We start from the raw sequence: 23,828 nt of genomic DNA on the forward strand, positions 1-23,828 counted from the left end.
CTTGGGATTCTAAGAGAACCTAGTTTACACCTAGAAGAGCTGTTAGGAAGACAAAATGAGACGGTCTGCCTTTAACCTATGCTGAAGTCTGCCACTATCGTGAGGGTAGATAAATGCTACCTAAAGTTGCTATCGCATGTTTTTAGTCTTTAAAATGACACCCATACTACATTGTTTTGAGGATCAAAGAGATCATATATCCAAAGTGCTGCACATGGTAACTGAGCACTAAGCAAGCAAACCTGTCAATAACCAAATAACCAAGTCTTCTACACTCAGTCTCTCTAGTACTTTCTCTGTGAAATGGGAATGGTAGCACCAGCTGTAGCAACCTCATAGGATTATTGTGAAAATTAACTAATGCAGAGTTTTCAAAGGTACTCTGTAAACTATAAGGTGTTAAATATGAGATAGTATTATTATTATCCAAATCTCTCCACTATTTCTTATTTCCCATACTGAAACCTACAACCTTTATAGGAAAGTTTCTGTCTAGTGGTTTTCTAACTGCAGAGTGTTCAAACTTTCACACACCACTGTTTTAAAATAATTTGGATTAGTGACCAACATTTAAAATTAGAAAGCTTCTAGTTAAGTCTAGATTGTCAATGCTGTTTGACAAACTGTAAAGTCTGGTTCCAGGTACTCCATCTCTTATAGAGGATGTTGAAAAGCAAGTATGTGTCTAAAGCCAATTCACATGAACATACTAAATCAAGGATTTCTGCAGAGAAATTTTTGCTCCTCCTCTTGGTTTTGCCTGACCCTTGGCAGACAAAGATCCTGGACCCCATCTAGAACAGTGCCCTAAGGCTGCTGCAATGCAAGGGCATGGGCAGATACAGGGGCATGAGCAGAGGCATGAGTAGATGTAAGAAAACCTTAAACTTCAAAAAGTCTTCAATAATTCACAGATTAGCCTTTGAGTGAATTGATTTTTGGAGAGCTTGCTTTCGGCCCTGGGCTTTTGGACAAAAACTCTGGCTGTCTTATTTCAACTCTGGCTGTCTTATTCTGCTGTGAACTGCCCTTACCATGCAGCAATGGGCAGGATGGGTCATGCTTGCTCCAGTTTGCCACAGTCACCAGTGGTCTTCTTTGCCTCTACGCACCCTCTTACCTGACCTCTCTGGCCCCTCAGGCACTTGAGTTCATGACTCTAACCTTCCAGAAAGTATTCCACCTTTGCAATGGTTTGCACTCATGTCACAATCAAGCAAAGTTTAGCCATAGCAGAAACACAAACCTTACAAAGTCTAGCCATGTAGAAACACAAACCTTATAGACGGTATGTGCGACTTAACAGTATTAAATAAAAATCATCTGAAAAATTATAAGTGATTAAAAACTTAATTGGGGCTATCACTTGGCAGGCTGCACAGTGTCTGGGAGCCGTGAGGCTGATTGTCCCACAGGCTCTGCGTTATCCAACACACGTTTCCTGCAGTGGCTGGGCTCCCTCCCAAGTGGAAACTTGTTCTCTCTGCTGCTATTTTCAGAACTGGTTCTACAACAAAACTCAACAGGGAGGGTGGCCAGGGAAGAAAGCGGAGGGCAAAGGAGGACTTAAGAGGAAGCCACTGCTGGCCTTAATTAACAAGCACAATTTCTGGCCAGGACAAAGCCAAAGAAAATATTTTACTGACACACATTTAAAAATTAATAGACACTGCAAATCAATTTTTAGGGCTTTATAAAATATTTAAGGAGGATTGTAATCCTGGAATTTAAGTTAGGATGAATCAAATCTGTATGGCTTTCAAATTATACAAACTTACTATTCATTCATTCATTTCCTTAAAGAAAACCTTTTTAATGCCAGGCATGGGAAATACAAAGTAAAAATTGGACTGAAACACGATCTTCACAATCATTCTATATGGCATACATCAGTTTTGTCAAGCTTCAATGTGCAAACAATTAAATTACAATAAGTAATGACCAGGGTGGGCATGAGATCCATGGATCACTGTTTGTGTAGCAAAGCCATTTGGGACAGAGAAAATCATTCCTCTTTTGCAGATGACAAACACAGAGGCCCAAAGTGGCAGAAACACCTGCCATGGAGTTACATGGCTAGCCCAAGGTAAATGGGGGTGGGGATTGGGGGTACTTGTCTGTCTTCTTCCTACGAGACAAGCTTTTGAAAATAAGCCTGAGAACAGGAAGGTAGTGACCACCCATGGCTGGGAATCTACAGCATGCATTTTCAGCAGGGGCAATAACACCCCCAAGGGGGCAAAAATTGTTTTCTTTTTTTGGTGGGAGAGGGGTACAAAAACCTTACTCTCTTTATGTATAGTGCAAATATGTATAGAGTACATGAATACATGGACATCCAGCATATCTGATTTTGCCTTGGCCTCAAGGTCCTGGGGGTCTGCCCCATGTCCACTTTCCAAGCACTTGTCCTGATTGCCTTCATCTTGTTCTTTTCGCTCTCACCTCACTGGTTGCCTTTCAGCCCCTAGCATGTAAACTGTGCCCCCTTCCCCATCTCATAGCTCTTGCACCCACTCCTCCCTCTGCTCCTCACCCTGTTACTACCTGCTCATCCCCAGCAACAGTATCTTTGACCCCACAGACCAGATCAAAACTGTCCTTATCAGTTCTTATATGTTCTCAAGGAACCACGTACCTCCCCTTCCTAATGCCCTTTATTGTATATAGCGGACTGTTTAATTAATCAGTACCTGTCTTCACCTCTAGACTATAAGCTCCAAGAGGCCAGGGCCACATCTGATGTTGTGTACCACTGTGTTCTCAGGCCTGACACAGTGCCAGGCACATACCATTACCCAGCAATTTGGTGCAGAATGAGTAAATGAATAAGGGCAGATAGTGCACATGAATTCCAGCCTGGGATCCTCCTAAAAACCTGTATTGTGGATCCAGTTTTTAATAGCATGACTCACAATACTTTCTTCCCAGTCCATCAATTACATCTGAATTACCAAGATCTGCATCACTTCGCTTTGCCACTTGCTTGCTCAGCACATGATAGTTCCTTCATAAAACTGCAATGCTTTCTCTTTACTCTTCCTTTTCCTATCTGCCCCACCCTACAAAAATAGGATGTTCATGCACAAAAGGACAATAAACCACTGTTCTATAATTAGCACTTTGTCCTTGCCAGTGCCATTTGGTTTCTAATACAAGACCAAACAGGACAACATAAGAGTTTTACGACCCTGAGTGAGGTAAGGGACCTCTCTGTCTTCAGCCTCAGTTCACATAGTATAAAGACAAAAATCATGGCAATCTAATAGGGTTTTTGTCAAGATTAAATTAGATAATGTGTATAAAACACCCAGCACTGTGCTTGGCACAATGTTAGCCTATAATCAACTCTGGCAGTCTTCCATCAGGCCTGATGTTGTAGACAGATAATAGGGTTAATGTGTAGAAGAGTGTATTATCACAACACATATTCAAAGAACAACATTTTTTAAAGTTACCTTTATCGTGCACCTATTAAGTGTCACTACCCATATATTCACTTACTCTAATCTTTATAAACAATCTTACAGAAAAAAAAGGCATCAATATTCCCATTTTCACATAAAGAAACTGATATTCACACAAGTCAAAAATGATGACTGGCATTTAAACACAGATTAGTCTGTCTCTGATATCTATGCTTTTAACTCCAGGAAAATTTGGGAATCTCTAAGCAGGGAATTAAAGAAAACTTCGCCAGCTCCCCCCACCTTCATAAGCAGAAGAACAGCCAATTATAGCACAGATTTCATTTGGTCACTTTCATTATCAACAGAGAACATTCCACGACAGAGTTTGCCAACAGAGCTCATCACAACAGACTGCTTCTAGGGCATGCCAAAGAACAGGACTCCAGACAGTCTCACTTTCTTTAACCAGAAACAAGAACTCTCTTCACCCCTATTTTATCTCTGTGTCCCCAAAAATTATACCATTGGCAGCTGCCTTTCTGCAGACCTTCTAGGAAGCAAAACAATAACATTATTGAATGCTGACATCCTCTTCCTAATTAACATGCAGAAATATGCAACCCATAACTCCAATTTGAAATGTCACCCTGGCACTGCACTTCTATGCTGAAGGAAAACCTTTGCAATGCTCAAAGTGTATAATCAGCCTCTTCTACCCAGAGGCATTTGTAAAACAGCCATGTCTGGACCCCCACCCTCCACTGAATAGTCATCCCTTGTAAACTCTCTCCTAGAGAAGTCCCAAGGGCTGGCTGAGGCAGTGACCTGTCTTGCAGAGCAAAAATGTCAACAGAAAAAAAAAAAGAAAAGCAAGGGAAAAGGGAAATGGTTCAGCTGATTTATTTTAAGCACCATATCAAATAAATAAGCTCGGTGCCACAATTAGGAAGTTGGGCCAAGTTGGAAAGATGTGCTTATTCTCGTCTTCTTTACCTTGCTTTGATGCCAATTCTGTTCAGTGACAGAATGAGGAGTTGGTTCAAATTGTAAAGCAGAGATCAATGACAAACTCTACTAATAACTTCTATGCCTTGTGAGGGGTGATAATCAGATTCTTTACATACCCAGGAAGGGGCTCTACTCTGTTGGGAGTATAGGCAACTCTCAGTGTTACAGCTGTCGGGGGATAGAAAGTTTCAAGATGGAGCCCCTGCCCCCCAAACCTACCCCAATTACAGTATTTTTTATTTTCACAAATGGTACCACTATCTATCCAGTAATAGAAGACAGAAACTAGGAGTTATCTTAGGAGGATTATCATCATCTGTCTTTTCTACCTCGTTCTCACAATAACCAATATATTAACAAATTCAGCTTTTCACATAAATATCTCTAGATTCAGCTGACTATTCACCACCACCATCACCAATGTGGTTCAAAGCCAAGTCTAACTGTGGTTGCCAGATGAAATGCAAGACAGGGTGTTCCGTGTTTTTATTTGCTAAATCCAGCAACCTAACTCCAGCTCACCGGTCAGATCTCACTTCAATTACTACTTCTACAGAGGTACTTTTTCTCAGTTCCACAGACATCCACTCTCCCCATCTTATGGTCTCCTTTAAAGACCTTCGCACACTTACAATTGGATATTTGTTTATTTAAATAAAGTGTCTTGTTCACTAGACAGTTAAGACCCATAAAGACAGTGACCACAACCATATCTGCTTTCGTTCAGCATTTTATCTTTAACGAATAAATGAATGAACTCACAAACTAGTAACCGAGGCTACAAAAGAAGCATTACTTTTCAGGCAAAGGGAAATAAAAGCATCCCAGTCCTGCAACATTTGGCCAGGCTATGTCCCTAACTCCTTGCAGTATCTTAAAGCAAGCTCTCTCTGGATTTCAGTTCTATCATCTGAAGAAACTAACTTTACTGCATTTCCAGCTGTAAAGTCCTACAACCGACCAATGTAAATCAAGCAAATATTAGGCCTAAAAGAGAATTCTAAAGGTTACTGGGCCTTGAGGCTTCACTGGTTCACTCTATTTGTCTGCCATCTCGCCTGTCATAGAATGTATCCACAAAAGAAGATCACCACTCGTCTGCATAACATCCTCTTTGGGAGGATTCAACATGATGATTCTTTTTTAAAGGAGCTTAACTCTTAAGACCTGCTTTGCTTTGTGAAGTCAGCTGGTGAGGACAGAGATCTTGTTGAGCAGGTCCTCACCTTCCTTTCAGAAGCTTTTATTCTAAAACTGGAGTCACCAGCCATGTGTGGCTACTTAAATTTAAATGAGTTTATATTGAATTAAAGTTAATTTAAAACTCGGTTTCTCAATCACAAGAGCCACTGGCTGCCATAATGGACAGTACAGAATACTGAACATTCCCAGCATGGAAGGAAGTTCTTACGGGATAGCAGTGGTTCTAAGGGAAACAGGGTGTGCTTGCTTCCCCTCCCTTTCTAGAAGCCATCCTTCTAACCCTCTCTTGGTTCATCATCACATCGTTCTCTGTGGATTCAGGCCCCGTGGCCCATGCTGATTACTAAACTCAAACACCATCTCCCAGCCTCTCACCTGACCTGACACAGTCCTTCCACAGCTTTGCCTCCTCTAGGGAGTCTGCCAAAACTAGATGAAATGGTGTGCCCTTTCTATAAGCTTCTGGAGTGCTGTGTAGTTTCTCTCAAAACACTGATCACTTTTTTTCTTTCTTTTTTTTTTTTTTTGTTTTTTTGAGACAGGGTCTCATTTTGTCACCCAGGCTGGAGTGCAGTGGCACAATCTCAGCTCACTGCAACATCCGCCTCTTGGGTTCAAGTGATTCTCCCACCTCAGCCTCCCAAGTAGCTGGGACTATAGGCATGCACCACCACGTCCAGCTAATTTTTATATATTTTTTGGTACAGAGGGGATTTTACCATGTTGGCCAGGCTTGTGTCGAATTCCTGACCTAAAATGATCCGCCTGCCTTGGCCTCCCAAAGTGCTGGGATTATAGGCATGAGCCACTACACCCGGCCCACTCATCACTTTTCTTAAAATTGTTTACACTCATTCATTCATATATTACACAGAGTCTCACTCCTGTTGCCCAGGCTGGAGTGCAGTGGTGTGATCTTGGCTCACTGCAGCCTCGAACTTCCCAGGATCAGGTGATTCTCCCACCTCAGCCTCTCGAGTAGCTAGGATTACAGGTGCACGCCACCATGCCCGGCTCATTTTTGTATTTTTTTGTAGAGATGGGGTTTTGCCATGTTGCCCAGGCTGCTCGCGAGCTCCTGAGCTCAAGCAATCCTCCCACCTCAGCCTCCTAAAGTGCTGGGATTACAGGTATCAGCCACCACGCCCAGCAAAATTGTTTATGTTTAATCTGCCTCACAAGACTGAGCGGGGGAACAGTGTAGACTCTGTGGCCAGAGTGCCTGAATTTGAATCCCAGCTCCATCTTTGATTTACCATGTGAACTAAGAAGAGATTATTGGCATTTCTGGGCCTCATACGACTCTTCTGTAAAATGGACATAAATAGAACCTACCTCATAGGCTTGTTAGGAAGATTAAATGAATTTGTGCATACAATGCACTTTGAAGAGCACCTACTATGTGCCACACAAGCACGAGCAAAAATAATTAACTAAAAAACATAAGCACCTTCAAAGTCAGGTAGTTTTGGTCTACTGCCCTGTACATCATATCCCTTGCCTCACAAAGAAGTCTGACCTGAAATAAATGCTCAATAAATATTTGTTGAAATAAACTATATATGCATTAAAAGGCTTGCTTTAAAACTGCGCTACCAGAAACTTACCCTATAGTTATGCTCATAACTGTATAACAATATACTTGAAGCACTGTTTATAACACCACCACCAAAAACAGAAGGGGGAGGTGAGGCAGGGGACATTTAAAATGTCCATCTGCAGGGGGCTGGTTAAATAAGTTATATATATATCTATATATACATATAGATATATATATACTCATTCACTGGGATACTATGCAGCATTTATAAAGGATGAGGCCAAAGGCTGAAGAACACTGTATGGGGTAATGTGGAAAGATCTCCAAGGTATGTTAAGGGCAAAGGGCAATAACAGAGTGAAGTAAACAAGACATATGTATATGCTGTGTACATATAAGTTTTCTGAATATTTGCACTAGTATCTTTAATAATGGTTACCTATATGGAAGAGGGGAAAAAAGTAGGACTTAGCTAGTTTTAAGGCTTTTACTGTAGGATCTATTCCATCATGTACACTTACTACTGTTACTTAAACATTTATATATGTCTTGCTTTAAAGAGTGCTTTGTGTTGTTGTGGTAGACTTTGCCTCTCTGGAACCAGTAGAGGTCTGGAGAAAGCAGTTTCAGGAGGGGAAAAAAGATGGTGAGTACCTAGGAAGTAAATAAAGACATTTTACTGACAAATCTGGTGGTTTACTGACTGGTAGAGGGGAAAGGGATCCACCATGGGAGCAATTCTGAACTAGGTGCGTGTAAATACAAGAGCTAATGCTGATGGAGAGCTTACATGTGTCAGACACTCTGCTAAGCCCTTTCCAATTATTGTCTCATTTAGCCTTACCTCTGAGGAAGCACTATTATTATCCTCTTTTTACCAATGGGAAAATGGAGACATGGAGCATTAAGTAACTTGCCGGAGGGCACACAGCTCAATAGCAAAGGGGCTGAGAATCAAACTCAGGCAGTGTGACAGCAGGGCTTGCATGCTTGTTAGTGTCCACCAATAGACAGCAGCCACCATCAAGGGACTTGTCCAAGGGAGGCAAAGACTGAGGAAGTTCTCTAAATGTCTTTGCAGCCCTACTCTGATAATGGTATACGGCATTTAATAAACATTCCATTTGGCTCTCAGCTTTTAAGAGTCAATATAATATACTCCGGTCAGTTCCAAAACATTATGAGCCATCTCGGCCAGGCGCAGTGGCTCACGCCTGTAATCACAATACTATGGGAGGTCGATGCAGGCGGATCACGAAGTCATGAGATCGAGACTATCCTAGCCAACACGGTGAAACCCTGTCTCTACTAAAAATATAAAAACTTAGCCGGATACAGTGGCATGCGCCTGTAGTTCCAGCTACTCAGGAGGCTGAGGCAGGAACTATGCTTGAACATTGGAGGCCGAGGTTGCAGTGAGCTGAGATTGCGCCACTGCACTCCAGCCTAGGCGACAGAGTGAGACTCTGTCTCAAAAAAAAAAAAAAAAAAAAAAAAAGAAAAGAAAAATTATGAGCCATCTCATATGGTAGGGAAATTTCGCCGCTAATAGGCCAAAGGCTGAAGAACACTGTACAAATGGGTTAGAACTGGAAAAGATTAATACTGCACCTAAGAAAATTCCAATTCCAAAATAACTACGCAACACTCACAAGGGCACCGTTTTCTATAAGACGATCAGACATTTTCTGAAAACCATTCCTCTACTGCTATACACCAGGAAGTTAGCTTCAAGTACTAATGGGTTATTTTTCTTAGCTTCTTAGTTATATCTACGATATTCTTCGGGTTTTTAGGTAAGAGTGTAGGATCTGAGAGTCACACTGAGCTGGGTTTGGTTCCTGCTCTAGCATTCTAGAACTGGCTGTGCAACTCTGAAAAAGTTATTTAATGCCACTTGGCTTCAGTGTCCCCATCTAAAAATTCAGTGAAGATAATAGCTGCCTCTGTTGCAATGATAAAATTAAATGAGGGAAAGAACTGACTCCACCTATATATCATTTGTTCCATTAACGTTGAATAAAGCGAGTTTACTTTCCATCTTCCAAGTTAAATTGGAGTCTAAATCACAAGCTTTTCCTTTCCGACCCAATCCTCTTTTGCTTTGTACAACCATTCCCACCCCAGCCTCTCCAAAAATGCAAATAGATGTTTTGTATATTTGACGACTGAAGCCCCCCAGACGGGCCTAATAACTGATTTCAGATGAGGACAATTCTCTCTCTGCTAACCAAAGAGGAGTCACGCATGCTCACCTCTTCACATGTACAATATGTGAGGACAGCATGCTGACAACATGTTGAAGAAGCTCCTTGTACCTTCCCGCAGCCCCCCTCCCTTCCCTCTATACACTCCTAGACCTCGATTATTCTCGGACCCCTGCCCAGCCCACCAGCCACCCAGTCACATCCCAACATGTAGTTTCAGGAAACTAAGCCAACTGATAATTAGCAATACTCAAAAACAAACAAACAAAAATTCTTGACTTCATGAGCAGGAATTTGATTAATATACACTGTCTACTGTATATTCACAAGTTGGAAATGAGCAGTATGTACAAAGACAATGCTCCTTCCCTTCTTCACCAAGGAATATCAAACCAGAAACAGCATCTCTAAGATTCATGATCATGATATGAGGGTTAGTCACTGTAACAGGAGCAATTATCACATTAAAGCTATAATGTCCCTAATAAAATAATAATCTACTTTGTATTTACCCTTTATGTTCAAGTCTAATCTTTAAAATGCCCCTGTGAATGCCTAATAAATCCAAATTTTAAAGAGTTTGTAAAGAGATACACATGATAACTTCACCAAGTTAATAACCTGTCCTAGTTAATAGTATTAATAGTATCATTACACCACTTCTGCCTCAAATAATAATAACACTCCAAAAAGTAATCAAGCTATAATACTGTTTACAGAAAAATGTGACTTTTTTCCACCACATTTGGCTTTGACCCAGCAATGGGATCTGATCCTATGGATATGTTTGCACCTGTATAAAATGACACATCCATGTCATTCAACTCGGCAGTGTTTAGAAATATGAAACATTGAAACTGACTCAAATATTTGTTCAGAGGGAAGTGGTTAAATAAATTACAGTATGCCCATACAAAGGAATTATAATTTTTATAATTATATTTCAAAAAGAAGAAAACCAGAAGTGCTTTATTACTGAATTGCAATGACCTATTAAGACATACTGTTAAACAAAAAGAGCAAGGCCCAAACAGCATGTACTATATACTACCTTTAGGGGAAAACAGGCAAGAAATGGGAATATCCATACAACATGTATGCACACATGTATATACACACGTGCACATGCATGTCTGTATTGACATAAACTTCAGAAGAGTAATCAGATTATTTATAATATTGAATCCTAAATTAGGCAGGTGGGAGACAGGTATATGAAGATTACTTAGCTAAATATTTTAAAAATAATTTGCTTTCCTGTAATCACAGCACTTTGGGAGGCCGAGGCGGGTGGATCACGAGGTCACGAGACCATCCTGGCTAACACGATGAAAACCCATCTCTACTAAAAATACAATAATCCAGTATCGGGAGGCAGGAGAATGGTGAACCAGGAGGCAGAGTTACAGTGAGCCGGCCCCGAATGAGATTGTCAAAAAAAAAAAAAGTTTGCTTTATGAATCACATAAAAATACATTAAAAACCAATCAGTAGGAAAGTGATATGTTATTTCTTCAAGATTAAAACAACACTACTTATAGGGTCACATTTTGTGATTAACCATGATTCTTCCTTCTCTTCGAGTACCATACATGTCCATATTAAAAAACAAAACACACCCACACACTTGAATAGTGAAATTAAAAAAGAAAACTCCTAGAGAAAAACAAAAACTATTTTTAAAGAGCTTCACAAAACCTTATTCCATAGACTTGATCTATTTATTGGTCATATTAAGGTGAACTGCAATCTCCTGTTATGTGTTTAGGCCTCCAGATTCCACAAAACATTTTTGCCTGGATGGCTCTGCCTCCTCTGAAGTACCCAGGAGAGAAGCTTTTCATGCTATTGTGCAAGTAACTCACCTTCATAGGTGCCAACTTCCAGAAGAGTCCCGCTCCGCTCGAGGTCCAAGAACTCCTTCACAGTCAGAAAGTTATAGTCCACGCCAGGCACTTCTCCTTCTCTGGGAGATCGGGTTGTGCCTGTAGCAGAAAATACAAAGGCACAACAAACCATCAGTCAACTAAAACAGGAAGTTCCACATGCAGGTGTAATTAAAATAACCTGCTCAGTAAGAGAGGGCGTACCTAAGACTCTGCCGCCTCATCTGTCCAGACAGGGACACAGTAAAGGCAAATTCGTTCTAATACAACACAACAGCATTCTCATTTCCACACTCTAGTGCCTGGGACCCCCAAATGGGAGAGAGAGAAAACCAAGCACAGCTGGGTAACCTAGAGAGAGTTTTATACCATTTTTGACAATGCACTGAATAAAAAAGGTGAACTGATTTTTTACAGACAACATTCACAGTCAGCAGCTTTTAGGACTCCAGTAAATACTAAAAACGTATCCACCTTAAGCTCAGAGCCTAAGGGGTTTGTGTTTTTATCACAGGCCTTGAGATTCTCATATTCCTCAATACAACCGGCAAGTTCCAAAGCCCTTTAAAGAAAATGACACCCGCTGCATAAACACATCACTAGAGAAATATAATTGCCTGAGATCTGTGGTTGGACATCTCCCAGGGATTAAAAAGCTGCTGCTCCTCATGTAATTAATATGTTGGCCAAAAGGAGGCCATTCATGAACTCTGACTAGGGAGAAAGGACACTGCATTTGCTAGAAAATTCTCCCCCTGAATTAATCTGGTCATCTTCTCAGTGGCTGACAAATCTAACGCTTCCTCTTATGAAATAATGCAGAGCATCCAGAGTACAAAAGTCATCCAGCTCAGGTGCTGGGCTATGGATCTACCATTTTAGCCCAATCTCAGTCAACAAAGTGGAAGCAATGAGCAGAATGTGGTTTACACATAAGTCAAGAAAGGAAAATAAACCAAACAGCAATTATGTACAGTGTACTAGGAGCCTATGTTAAATATTATGAGACCAAAAAAAAAAAAAAAAAAGAGCAAAAAATGTGATTTCTGCTGTTACGTTCAACAGAGCTCATTTTGCAAGGCATTATTACCTGTGGTGGTGATTTAAGGTCAATGTTTTCCTATATAATAAGTAAGGATATTTCCCTATGCCTAGAATCTCTTCGTTGAAATGTAATGCAATTAAATAACCAACTATATGTGCCTAGTGGTGCTAAAGTTCTTAGCACTGTGCACTCTCTGATCATTTGCCCATGTGAACGACCGCATCCACACCTACACTGGATATTCATAGTTTTCATAAGTCAAAAACACTCAACACTTAGTACACACTTTACTGAGGCAACGTGTATTTTTAGTGCACATAATTCTTCTATCTGAAATCTGAACATTTTAAATAGCTGCAAATTGGGCATAGGATGGTTATAGTATAGATGTTTGCTTCTCGTAACCAGCATGCTGGAACCTTCAGGTTAAAGAAGCCTACTCTTACACTGTTTCCTAATTTGTTCCCGTTTCGTGCCTCCCCTGGCAGGTGATAACAAATCCCTTGAGGTAGTTCACAACTTTTAAATTTACATCTCAAGTGTCAGGCACAGGAAACATACAGACAGTATCATACACTGTTAAAGAGCAGTGGTCTGGAGCGGGAATGCTAGGTTCATGGTCTGCCTCTCCAACCTGTGGTCTTGGACAGGTTCCTTAGTGTCTACTGTTTCTCAGTGTCCTTGTTTGCAAAATAGGGATAATAATAGCCCCTAATCCATAAGTTTGTTGTGTGTATTGAATGACACAATCCTTTTTGAGGGCTTTGCCCAATAATTTTTAGTAGACATTATAGTTTATGTTTTTGTTAGAATGAATTGATAGAATCTGACCGTTCAAATCCCACTATAATAATCTGTTATTAAATACATATATATATGTTTATGTGTATGTGTGTGTATTCATGGCATTATATATTGCATTTATTCAACAAATATTTACTGAGGCCCCAACACATGCTGGGCACTGGGGAAACACTGGTGAACAAGACAAAGCTCATGCCCTGATGGAATTTATATGTTACTGTGAGACACAGAAAACAAATACGTATATAAATAAATATAGCACTTAATATCAGGAGGAAATCATTCTTCTACAGACTGAAAGATTAGAAAGTATCTCAGAGCAACATAGGTTAAAGGTTTAGACAGTGTCTTGGAGGGAGGAAGCAAGGGAGAAGAAGGGAAGCTATTTTAGCTAGGTGATGAGGAAGAGCCTGGCTAATGCAAGGGTGATGGGGAATGCATCCAGGCAGAGGGAAGGGAAAAGGCTCTGATACGGGTGTGATCTGGTGTGTCTAGGGAAGGGCCGAAAGGCCAGCATGGTTGTGGTACAGTGATGAAAAAAGGGCTGGAAACGAAAGCAAGCGGCAACATTACGTAGGCCACAGAAAACACTTCATATTTTATTCTAAGGATAATGGAATGTCATCCTTAGAATGGTTTTGAGCAAGGAGGTGCCTTGATTTGGTTTTTGTTTTATTTTCCTTTTTAGAGACAGAGTCTCGCTCTATCGCTCAGGCTGGAGTGCACTGGAGGAATCACAGCTCACTATCTCCTTGAACTCCTGGGCTCAAGAGATCCTCTCACCTCAGCCTCCTGAGTAGTTAGGACTACAGGCACGTGCCACCACACCCAGCTAATTCCTTTTTTTTGTACAAATGGGGGGTCTCACTATATTGCCCAGGCTGGTCTCTAACTCCTGGTTTCAAGCAGTCCTACCTTGGCCTCCAAACTACTCAGATTACAGGCATAAGCCACCACACTCGGCTTGGTTTTCCTTTTTAAAGCTCTTTGACTTCATGGAGAACAAGTTTTGGGCAGAGTAGCGCGGGAGGTGGGCAAGAATAGAAGCAGGAGGACCAGTTAGGTGGTTACCATAGTGTCCAGGTGAATGGTAATCAAGATATGGACTAGAATAGGACAGAAGTGATAAGAAGCAGTGAGATTTCTACTACAGACTTGAGTATTTTAAAGAGCTACAGTATAGTCCATAGAACAGATATATTAAAAGTAAAACCCATCATCAAGGTATTAAGCCCCACATGCATTAGCTATTTATCCTGATGCTCTCCATGCCACCCACCGATGGAGGACAGAGAGCATCGGGGGATGGAGGTGCAGCAGGATAAATAGCTAATGCATGTGGGGCTTAATATGAAGATGATGGGTTGTCAGGTGCAGCAAACCACCATGGCACATGTTTAACTATGTAACAAACCTGCACGTCATATATAAGTATCCTAGCACTTAAAATAAAATAAAATTAAATTTAAAAAAAGTATATCAGCTCATCACACCATGCAAGGTCTATATTTTGAAGACAGAACTAATAGAACTTGCAGATGGATTGGATGTTGTATGTAAGAAAGACAGAAGAATAAAGACAGAAATACTTATTTTGTGACCTGCGCACATGGGCTGTGCCATTTGCAGAGATTGAGAAGGCTGAGGGGAATGGTTTTGGGAAAAGGGAAAATCAAAAGTTCACTTTTGGACATGTTAGGTTTGAAATGCCTAATAGATACCTAGGTACAGAGAGTTGGAGCACGGCTGACCTTAAAAGTCTGAAGGTCAGAGTAGAGGGTGGAATGTAAACTTAACAATAATAAGAGTTATCAGTTGATTAGTAAACCAATGGCATTTGAAGGCAAGAGACAGAAAGATAAAATCTACGGAGAGAGTTTAGCGAAAAAACAGCCAAGAAGTTTGGATTGAACACTAAGAACTTTTAACGTTTCGAAGATGAGAATAAGAGAAAGATCGTCAAAGTAGACTAAGCAGCAGTAGCCAGCAAGATAGGAGCAAAGGAGGAGGGTGTGATGTCTTGCAGCCAAGTGAAAAAGCTGTTCAGCCAGCTACTTGTAAAACACAAACAGTCTACATCACACTGGGAATTCCAGTGCAGTGCAAGCATAGAATCTCTATGAAACTTGCTGTGAGACGATCTGTCCTAAATATGTTCTATAGGGCAACTCTCATATTCAGCCTCCATACCAAAGTTCCATTAACTTAATCCATCTTGAAAAAAAAATCAGGACAAAATAAAACAAAACAAAACATGTGTTGAGTTTCATAGTCTTGCCAAACCAGACAATGTTGATTTTTTTCTCCTTCTGCAGCCATCTTTGCCATTCTTTCAATGATGTTTTCAGATCCAATTTGTCAGGTTTATCTTAAAGACAACAATCACCCTGGGGTCTTAATTTCCTGAGAGGATTCAAAATAATCAAGAACGTCAAAAATGCTACATTTCAGCGGAAACATGAAACAAGCAGATCCCATTTTTCCATGTAAATAAATATGCTTAAGATGCCTTAGAGCAGCAGGGGAAGGGAGTGGGTGGGCGGGCAAGTCTCCACCCATAAAACGTTCAGGGTTTATTACCCAGACAAAACCTTTCCGTGCTCAGGCTAGCAGGAGGTTTCCCAGCTATCCTCTGAGCAGCCCGCCCTGGGTCTGGGCCAACCTGACCAGGCTCTATTCACCGATTTTGTGGAGAAAAGGACCCAGGCAGGGGACCCCGCCTTCTCTTTTCTTGTAGCAGAATGACAAGCTGCTGGCTGGACACACGCCTGGCAGATGGCATTTCAAAGGGTTTTCAGGAGCCATCTGGGTTGGGTACAATTATTACAAACCATGCTTCTAACAAAGCCAGAAGGGTTACTTCCTGACAGAAGACGAAGAAAACAAATTCTACCATGTTTCTCAGGGACAGCGTATTAATAAAAAAAAAAAAAAAACCACCAGGCTGGCAAACTGGGATTTTCCTTAGCCTACAATACTGCCTTCTGTTTTTCTAGCTAGAAATTGGGCCAACAATATCTTGCAGTTACTAGCTTTAAGCTAATAATAAGCACAGTGTCCAAGCCCCCCAAAAAGAAAAAAAATATATAACACTGGGAAAAAAATAATAGCTTCCATTTCTCGGATGTTCACTTATGTCCCAAGCAAGGTGTTAAGCACTTAATCAATACTATTATTGTGTATAATCTTCACAAGAAACACAGAAGTAAGGATTATTATTACCCTCATTTTATTGATGAAGAAGCTCAGACTCAGAGATGGAAGCTGCCCAAGGTCACATAACAAGTTGGGCAGAGCCATGGTCTGTCTGAACACAGGCAATCTGACAGCAGCATCCCTCATCCTTAACTATCATTGTCTGATGGAACCTGTCTTCATGGAAGTGTTCCATATCTGTGCTGTCTAACCTGGTAGCCCCTAGCCACATGTAGCTATTAAACAGTGGCCAGTGTGATTGAGAAACTGAATATGAACTTTTATTTAATCTTAATAACTTTAAGTTTAAATAGCCACATGTGGCTAGTGTCTACTGGACTGGTCAGTACAGCTCTCAACCATGAGAATATCTGAGTTGCCTTCATTACACTACATCCAGTACCATGTCCCAAACAACTTCTAGCACTCAAAATAAGAACAAGAAACATACTTATCTGAAACAGCATGACGTCTCAAACAGACAGAAGAAAACCTCTCTTAAAAAAAAAAACAAAACTCTCATATGCTTTGAAAAACTATCTAGTCAACTCCATGAGTTGTTCTAAAAATTTTATTGATTCCTATTGGCTGTGGTCTCTAGGAAAAAAAAAATGTTCTTAGATATTTGTGACAGCATGGTTTGTAGCAAACAAAACAAAAAAGACCAAAACAAAAGCAGCCCTCCAAGAGACAGAAAAAATGAGTGTCCAAGAATATGGAAATGATTGAATGAAATATGGTTGATTCACCCTTGGGAAAATGTTTTAGCTATGTAATGGTAAATGGTAAAGAATGGTTAAATTGGCTAGGTGTGGTGGCTCATGCCTGTAACCCCAACACTTTGAGAGGCTGAGGTGGCCAGATCACGAGGTCAGGAGATCGAGATCATCCTGGCTAACACGGTGAAACCCCATCTCTACTAAAAATACAAAAAATTAGCCAGGCATGGTAGCAGGCACCTGTAGTCCCAGCTACTTGGGAGGCTGAGGCAGGAGAATCACTTGAACCCGGGAGGCAGAGGTTGCAGTGAGCTGAGATCACGCCACTGCACTCCAGCCTGGGTGACAGAGTAAGACTCTGTCTTAAAAAAAAAAAAGGTTAAATCTACATGCAGTTACCTGAAGGAATGCCTTTAATGTGCAATGAAGTGATACAAACAAATTACAGAATAAGATGTAAACTATCACTGCATTTCATTGACAAACAGAATATGGTTTGTTTTACAAGTTTATGAATTTTATGAGTTCACATAGTTAAATGGGTATAATACTACTATACCCTTAACAGTGGTAACCTCAGGAGGGTAGCTTCAGAAATGGGAAGAGATGAAATGATTGTTTAAACACCTCTCATGCTCTGAATGGTATCAATAGGCAGGTAACTGTCTTGGCATTTTATAAACTGAATGAAATCATTATTTAAGAAATATTTTAAGAACTGATTCTTGGGTATTTTATTCAAGCATCTTCAGTAGTAACTTAGTCCTCACAAAAAACATGCAAAAGACTTATAGACTCCAGCTGAACCACACAAACAATGTTCCAAGGTTTCCCATCTCACAGAAAGCCAGCCTCAAGGTCAACAATACTTTACTTGCCTTACTAATGAATAGGAATATACTAAAAGTAGATTGGAGAAAGTGGTACTATTTTTTCCACTTGATTTTATTTTTAAACCTCAAACTGCTCATCACTCAAACAGGGTCCTTTTTAAGTATTTAAGTACCTCCAAGATTTGTACTAGAATAGTGAATATCAACCCTTCCCACCACTAGATCATAACTTAAGTAATTAATTTGAGCTATGTCCTAGCGAGTGTCTCAGAATGAATTAGCAATGACCCCACAGTTCACCCGGTAAAGCCTGAGTGGCTACCTGCTTCTTACACACACTTCATGGTTCATAAACCTGCAGTGTATCTGGCTTCAGAGACTCCTGCTGCGGAAATGAGAAAGTGACCTTATCACTGAAATCCACAAACCATGACTACGAAAAGGAAACTGGACTGGGAACTTGTTCGCTCTATCTTTTTATTCTAGAAATTCTCTTGAAATATCCAGTTGAGGCAGAAAAAGAAAACTCCTACTGGTGAAATTCTGATAAGCCATTTCCTACTGCTTCACGTTCCCAAAGCCATCCGGTTTCAAGATGTTGAGATCTCACTCAGCAACTGTCCAAATGGTCTTATGGCCAGATTGTTAAAGGAAAATAATCAGCCCACAAAGATTAAATTGTCAATATTCCACGATATCACCTGCTGTTAAATTAATCAGGGTCCTACTTGTCAAAATCTAACAAAACTTCAAAAAATGACAGCCACTGCAACTGCTTACGTGTTAAGAACAGATCATCATTTTCCTATTCTAACACAATCATTTGCATCTGGTAAATATCCAGAGTATCAGCTGGATATCCAGGACAGCCTCATGCAGTTCATTCTTTAGCTGATAGAGCTAGAGGACAGTAGAATGTATTAGTCCTCCAAATTCACGCAGTTACCTACCTCTTGCACAATTTTTGCCATATATGACAATCAGCACTACAATTTACTTGATATCTACCCCTCAAATCAAACTGCCTTTTGTGGTGAAACAGACATCTTATTTAATAGTAAAACCTCCTTCTGATTTAATATTTTAATATTAAAAACCCCTTCTGAAACTGCTTTTTAAAAAAATTAAACAGGCCGGGTGCAGTGGCTCACACCTGTAATCCCAGCACTTTGGGAGGCCGAAGTGGGTGGATTATGAGGTCAGGAATTCAAGACCAGTCTGGTCAAGATGGTGAAACCCTGTCTCTACTAAAAATACAAAAATTAGCCAGGCGTGGTGGCAGGCACCTGTATTCCCAGCTACTCGGGAGGCTGAGGCAGAGAACTGCTTGAACCCGGGAGCCGAGATCGCGCCACTGCACTCCAGCCTGGGCAACAGAGTGAGACTCTGTCTCAAAAAAAAAAAAAAAAATTAAACATATTTGGGTAAAAAGGAAATACTTAGCCACCACAAACCTATTAGAATGGTTTAAAAATGTTTCTGTAACACCAAATGCTGGCAAAAATACGGAGCAACTAGAACTCACATGCCTTACTGGGAAGAATACAAAATGGTACAACCATTTGGGGAAAGAGTTTGGCAGTTGGTTAAAAAGTTAAACACAAACTTCTCATATGACCTAACAATCCCACTGCTAAATGTTTACCCCAAAGAAATGAAAACATACTCACACAAAACTCCGTACAGAAATGTTTAGAAGAGCTTTATGCATAATCAACCAAAACTGGAAAACAACCAAATGTGGTTCCACTGGTGAATGAATTCACTGTGGCACATCCCTACAAAGAACTACTGCTCAGCAAAACTACAGATACACACAGCATGGACGAGTCTCACAAACATTATGCTCAGGGAAAGAGAAGCCAGACTCAAAGATTACACACTGTATGATTACTCCATTTATATTCTATATATTCTATAGAGATGGAGAATCAAGCAGTGGTTACCAGGTATGTAGGGAGGGAGCAGCACAGGTAGTTAGGGAAAGGAGGACGACATTGTTTTGTTTCCTGCCTGTGGTGGTGGTTGCACGACTGTGCTTTTGTCAAAACCCATAGGGCCCACCACGAATGGTGAATTTTACTGCGTATAATTTTTTTAAAAAAGGAAACATTTAGCTTTACCTCAAATGGAGAATCAGTTTCATCCTGCCATAAATAGTAAGTAACTAAAAATAAATGCAACAAAAGTAGAGCCATCTTGTTTTATCTGTAGCCTAAGGCTCTAAGCCTGAGGTCTGAATTATCCTATTATCACAAAAGGGGATTGACAAACATTAGAAATATCTTAGACGCCTATTAACGTCAATTTGAGACTTTCTGCTTAGCATAAGTATAAGGATTAGTCTTCGTTAGTTTGGACTATTATAACAGAATACCATAAACTGGGTGGCTTAAACAATAAGCGTTGTTGAGACAGGCATTTTGACACACAACTGGAGTCCCAGCTACAAGGGAAGCTGAAGTGGGAGGATTGCTTGAACCCAGTAGTTCAAATCCAGCCTGGGTAACATAACAAGAACTGTCCGGTGAGGGGGCCCTCTTCTTGATTTTCAGACAGCTGCCTTTTTTTGCTGTATCTTCACATGGCGGGAAATGAAAGCCCTTCCCCTTTTTACATGGGGCATTAATTTCATCACGAGAATCTGACCTTCGGTTAATTAACTCCTAAAGGCCCTACCTCCAAATACCATCACATTAGGAATTAGGGACCCAAAGGTGAGAGAGGGAGACAGAAGGGTGCATTGAAGCAGAAACAATTCCAATGTGAAAAGAAAACGTGTGTGGGCAAGGTGGCCATGGTGCCATGGAAAGGGCTGAAAGAAAATCTAAGACTCATACTACTTTGGAGGGTGGGAGCGGTTAAGAAAACGAACAGCGGAGAGAGGGGGTAAAAATCCATGATACAGGTAATCCCAGATGAGACAGCTATGCAGACTCAAAAGGGTCACGTGAATAAATGTGACTCAAATTGTTAGTGTCACTAAGCAACACACACACACACATACACCGCCCCTCCCCACTCCCGGGTGTGCTGTACCTCCAGCGGAACAAAGCTGAAAAGGTAAGATCCTTGTCTTCTAAGAACTTGGAATCAGTTTGGGTCTATGTCCAATCAGAACTGATGCCTCATTGTAAACGAGAAAGCAGCTAAAAGAGACTTGACTGACTGTCATCTCTGTAACACATTATAAAATAAACAGGAATAAAGAAGGCCAGCCTCCTCCTCAGGAATCAGCGGAAGTTGTTGAGTTATTTAACACTTTATATGTGGTGATCTGCAAATCACTTCACAAGGAAGCAAGGCCACACAGGGCAACATAAATGGATCCTTTCTAGAAGCACCATTTTGAATAATGGGGCATTCTCTGTCCAAAACTCTCAACTATGATAACAAAGGTCAGAAACAGGACCCTCATTTTTTCTATCCCAGATCTCAACACAGTAGTGTCAGCAATTGTGTCTCATAAATGGAATAATGCCAAGCCACTCAACAGCAGGTGTGTAAAGACAATTATTTTATTCCAGCTATAACTTGCATGTTTGGGATCAGCAGACCCTTCAGGTTCCATCTTGCATGGAGGAACACTGTGTGATGAAGGTATTGGAACCTCATTTTAAAAACCACACCTAAAATACTTCAAATAAATAAGGACTTGGCATTTATTCCATTGTGCTGATGATTTGCAAAAGTGGCCTAGACATAAGAGATGGGAAGCATCTGATCTGGTTTTCATGATCCTACTTCTAGCTCTTTTCTCTATAGCTATGACATGGGATGAAGGAACAGAAGAAGTTTTGAGTGCCAAATCCAAGTAGCTCCACAGGAACTATTCAAACTGCCCATGTATCCTTTTCCTGGAAGCCAGGTGCTCTCAGTTAAGTGTAAACATGTTACCTTTCAAGGAGATCCACATTATGTCAAAGAAAAATGTGAACCTTCCAGATTGTTGAATGAATCATATAATACAAAAAGAGAGTATATATTTGTCTAGGGCAAGCAAATCGTTCCCAGTAATAAACAAAAACAGCAGTTCAAGGAGCTGATGTAAGAAGAACCAGTCTTGATCCAGCTCTGCCACTAAATTAATTATGTAACTACCTTGGAAAACTCCCTTTTATGCACTCAATGTCCTTATCTGTAAAACAAAAAGGGTAACTACTGCTCTGACCATATCACAGAATGATTGTGAGAGCAAATACATTCATGTGCAAGGATACAAACCCCTCAGCAAATTTAAGGCATTAGAAAATTATGTTCATTTAAAAAATCGGTATTTAGGTCAACATCTATTCTTCATATGCATTATCTCATTTAATCCTTGCAACAACACTATAAAGTAGGTAATATTATTATCCTATGTCACAGATGAGAAAGCATGCACACATTACGTGACTTGCCAAGAATTACGCAGCTGGTAAGTGGCAGGACCAGGACTTGAAACCAGGTTTTTGTTACTAGGTGGGAACTTCCGTACACAAAGAAGACATTGGGGAGGGGTGGGAGGATAAACTAGTGGAGGAGCGAGGTGCAGCTGAATTTCCAAAGCTCCAATAGTCCCAGCTACTCAAGAGGCTGAGGGTGAGACAATCGCATGAGCACAGAAGTTCAAGTCCAGAATGGACAACATACCAAGACCCTGTCTCTCTCTCTCTCTCTTTTTTTTTTTTTTTTTTTTTGAGATGGAGTTTCGCTCTGCTGGCAGGCTGGAGTACAGTGGTGCAATCTTGGCTCACTGCAACCTCCACCTCCTGGGTTCAAGCGATTCCCCTGCCTCAGCCTCCTGAGTAGCTGGGACTACAGGCATGCAGCACCACACCCAGCTAATTCCTGTATTTTTAGTAGAGACGGGGTTTCACCATGTTGGGCAGGATGGTCTCGATCTCTTGACCTTGTGATCTGCCCGCCTCAGCCTCCCAAAGCATTGGAATTACAGGCATGAGCCACCGTGCCTGGCCAACCCTGTCTCTTTTTAAAAGTATAATAATAATAAATAGTAGCATGCACTCAACTAATAACAGAGGTCTGTTAATATCACTCTCACCACAAAAGAGTTATAAAGCACTTACATGCCAGGCACTGCAAGTACTTTGTATTCTCTTTTCCCCTAAAACCTTATCACAATCATGAGCAAAACACTAAAATAAGCCCACTTCTCAAATGAGGATTTGGAAAGAAACATAGTACATCCCACCTCTGTAAGGGAGCTGAACCGGGATTAAAACCCAGGTTTTCCTACTCTGGAAGCTAAGCTCTAAAATTTTACACTAACCTGGCTTCATGTCTCATTCTGTATCAAGCATGTTGGCCTCTATTCTTAGACTACTCCAGAAAGAATCCCACCTTAGGGCCTTTGCACTTGCTATTACACATCCCTACAACACTCTTGTCTCAGTTGGCCACTCTTTCTCAAGACAGCCCCAATGGTTGCTCCCAAACTTCCTTCAAGAATTTGCTCCAATGTCACCTTCTTGGTAAAGAGCTTCCTAATGGCTTACTGTAAATTGTAAGCTCTTCCTCCCACCCTTGAACTACCTATCCTGCTTTATCTTTCTCCACAGCACATATCAACATCTGTGCTGGTTATTAAACTAGTGGCTTGGCTCCAAATCTACCCTTCCAAACACTCTTCTGCAATGCTCAAGTTAGGAGTCTACAAACTGTATTTCCTAGGATTATTCTGCAATAGGGGAAAACTGAAGAAGGTGGGAGGTCAGAGTGGACTAGCTACTTCCCATATGTTTGCTGTTCCTGTCAGTATGTCCCCAGCAGAGGCCCTTCGCCCTGGCAGCATAAGTTGGTTCCAGTCTCCAACTCCTGAGTCAGTCTCATCGCATCCCAAGAGGTACCAGTGCCACCTTCTCGGACATCTGAGCTCTCTGCCACAGGGATCCCTCCTCTGAGCCTTGAGATTCAAACAACTCCAAACTCTTTATTTTGATTCTCCCACCCAACTGCTTTCTGAAGTTATTTCCTTT

At 40.9% G+C, this 23,828-nt stretch overlaps 1 protein-coding gene across 12 annotated transcripts in view; it reads right to left on the bottom strand.

Annotated features, from left to right (window-relative positions):
* The window catches only part of MAGI1 (membrane associated guanylate kinase, WW and PDZ domain containing 1), a 685,843-nt gene that overhangs the window by 130,670 nt on the left and 531,345 nt on the right, over positions 1 to 23,828 (bottom strand). For all 12 annotated transcript variants that reach the window (XM_032149445.2, XM_032149449.2, XM_032149448.2 and 9 more), the window contains exon 3: positions 11,234 to 11,353. In XM_032149445.2, the coding sequence (XP_032005336.1) occupies positions 11,234 to 11,353 (120 nt within the window). The remainder of the gene's footprint in view (positions 1 to 11,233; positions 11,354 to 23,828) is intronic.

This window comes from Hylobates moloch, unplaced genomic scaffold (genome assembly GCF_009828535.3).
Source record: "Hylobates moloch isolate HMO894 unplaced genomic scaffold, HMol_V3 SCAFFOLD_4, whole genome shotgun sequence".
Taxonomy (NCBI): Eukaryota; Metazoa; Chordata; class Mammalia; order Primates; family Hylobatidae; genus Hylobates; species Hylobates moloch.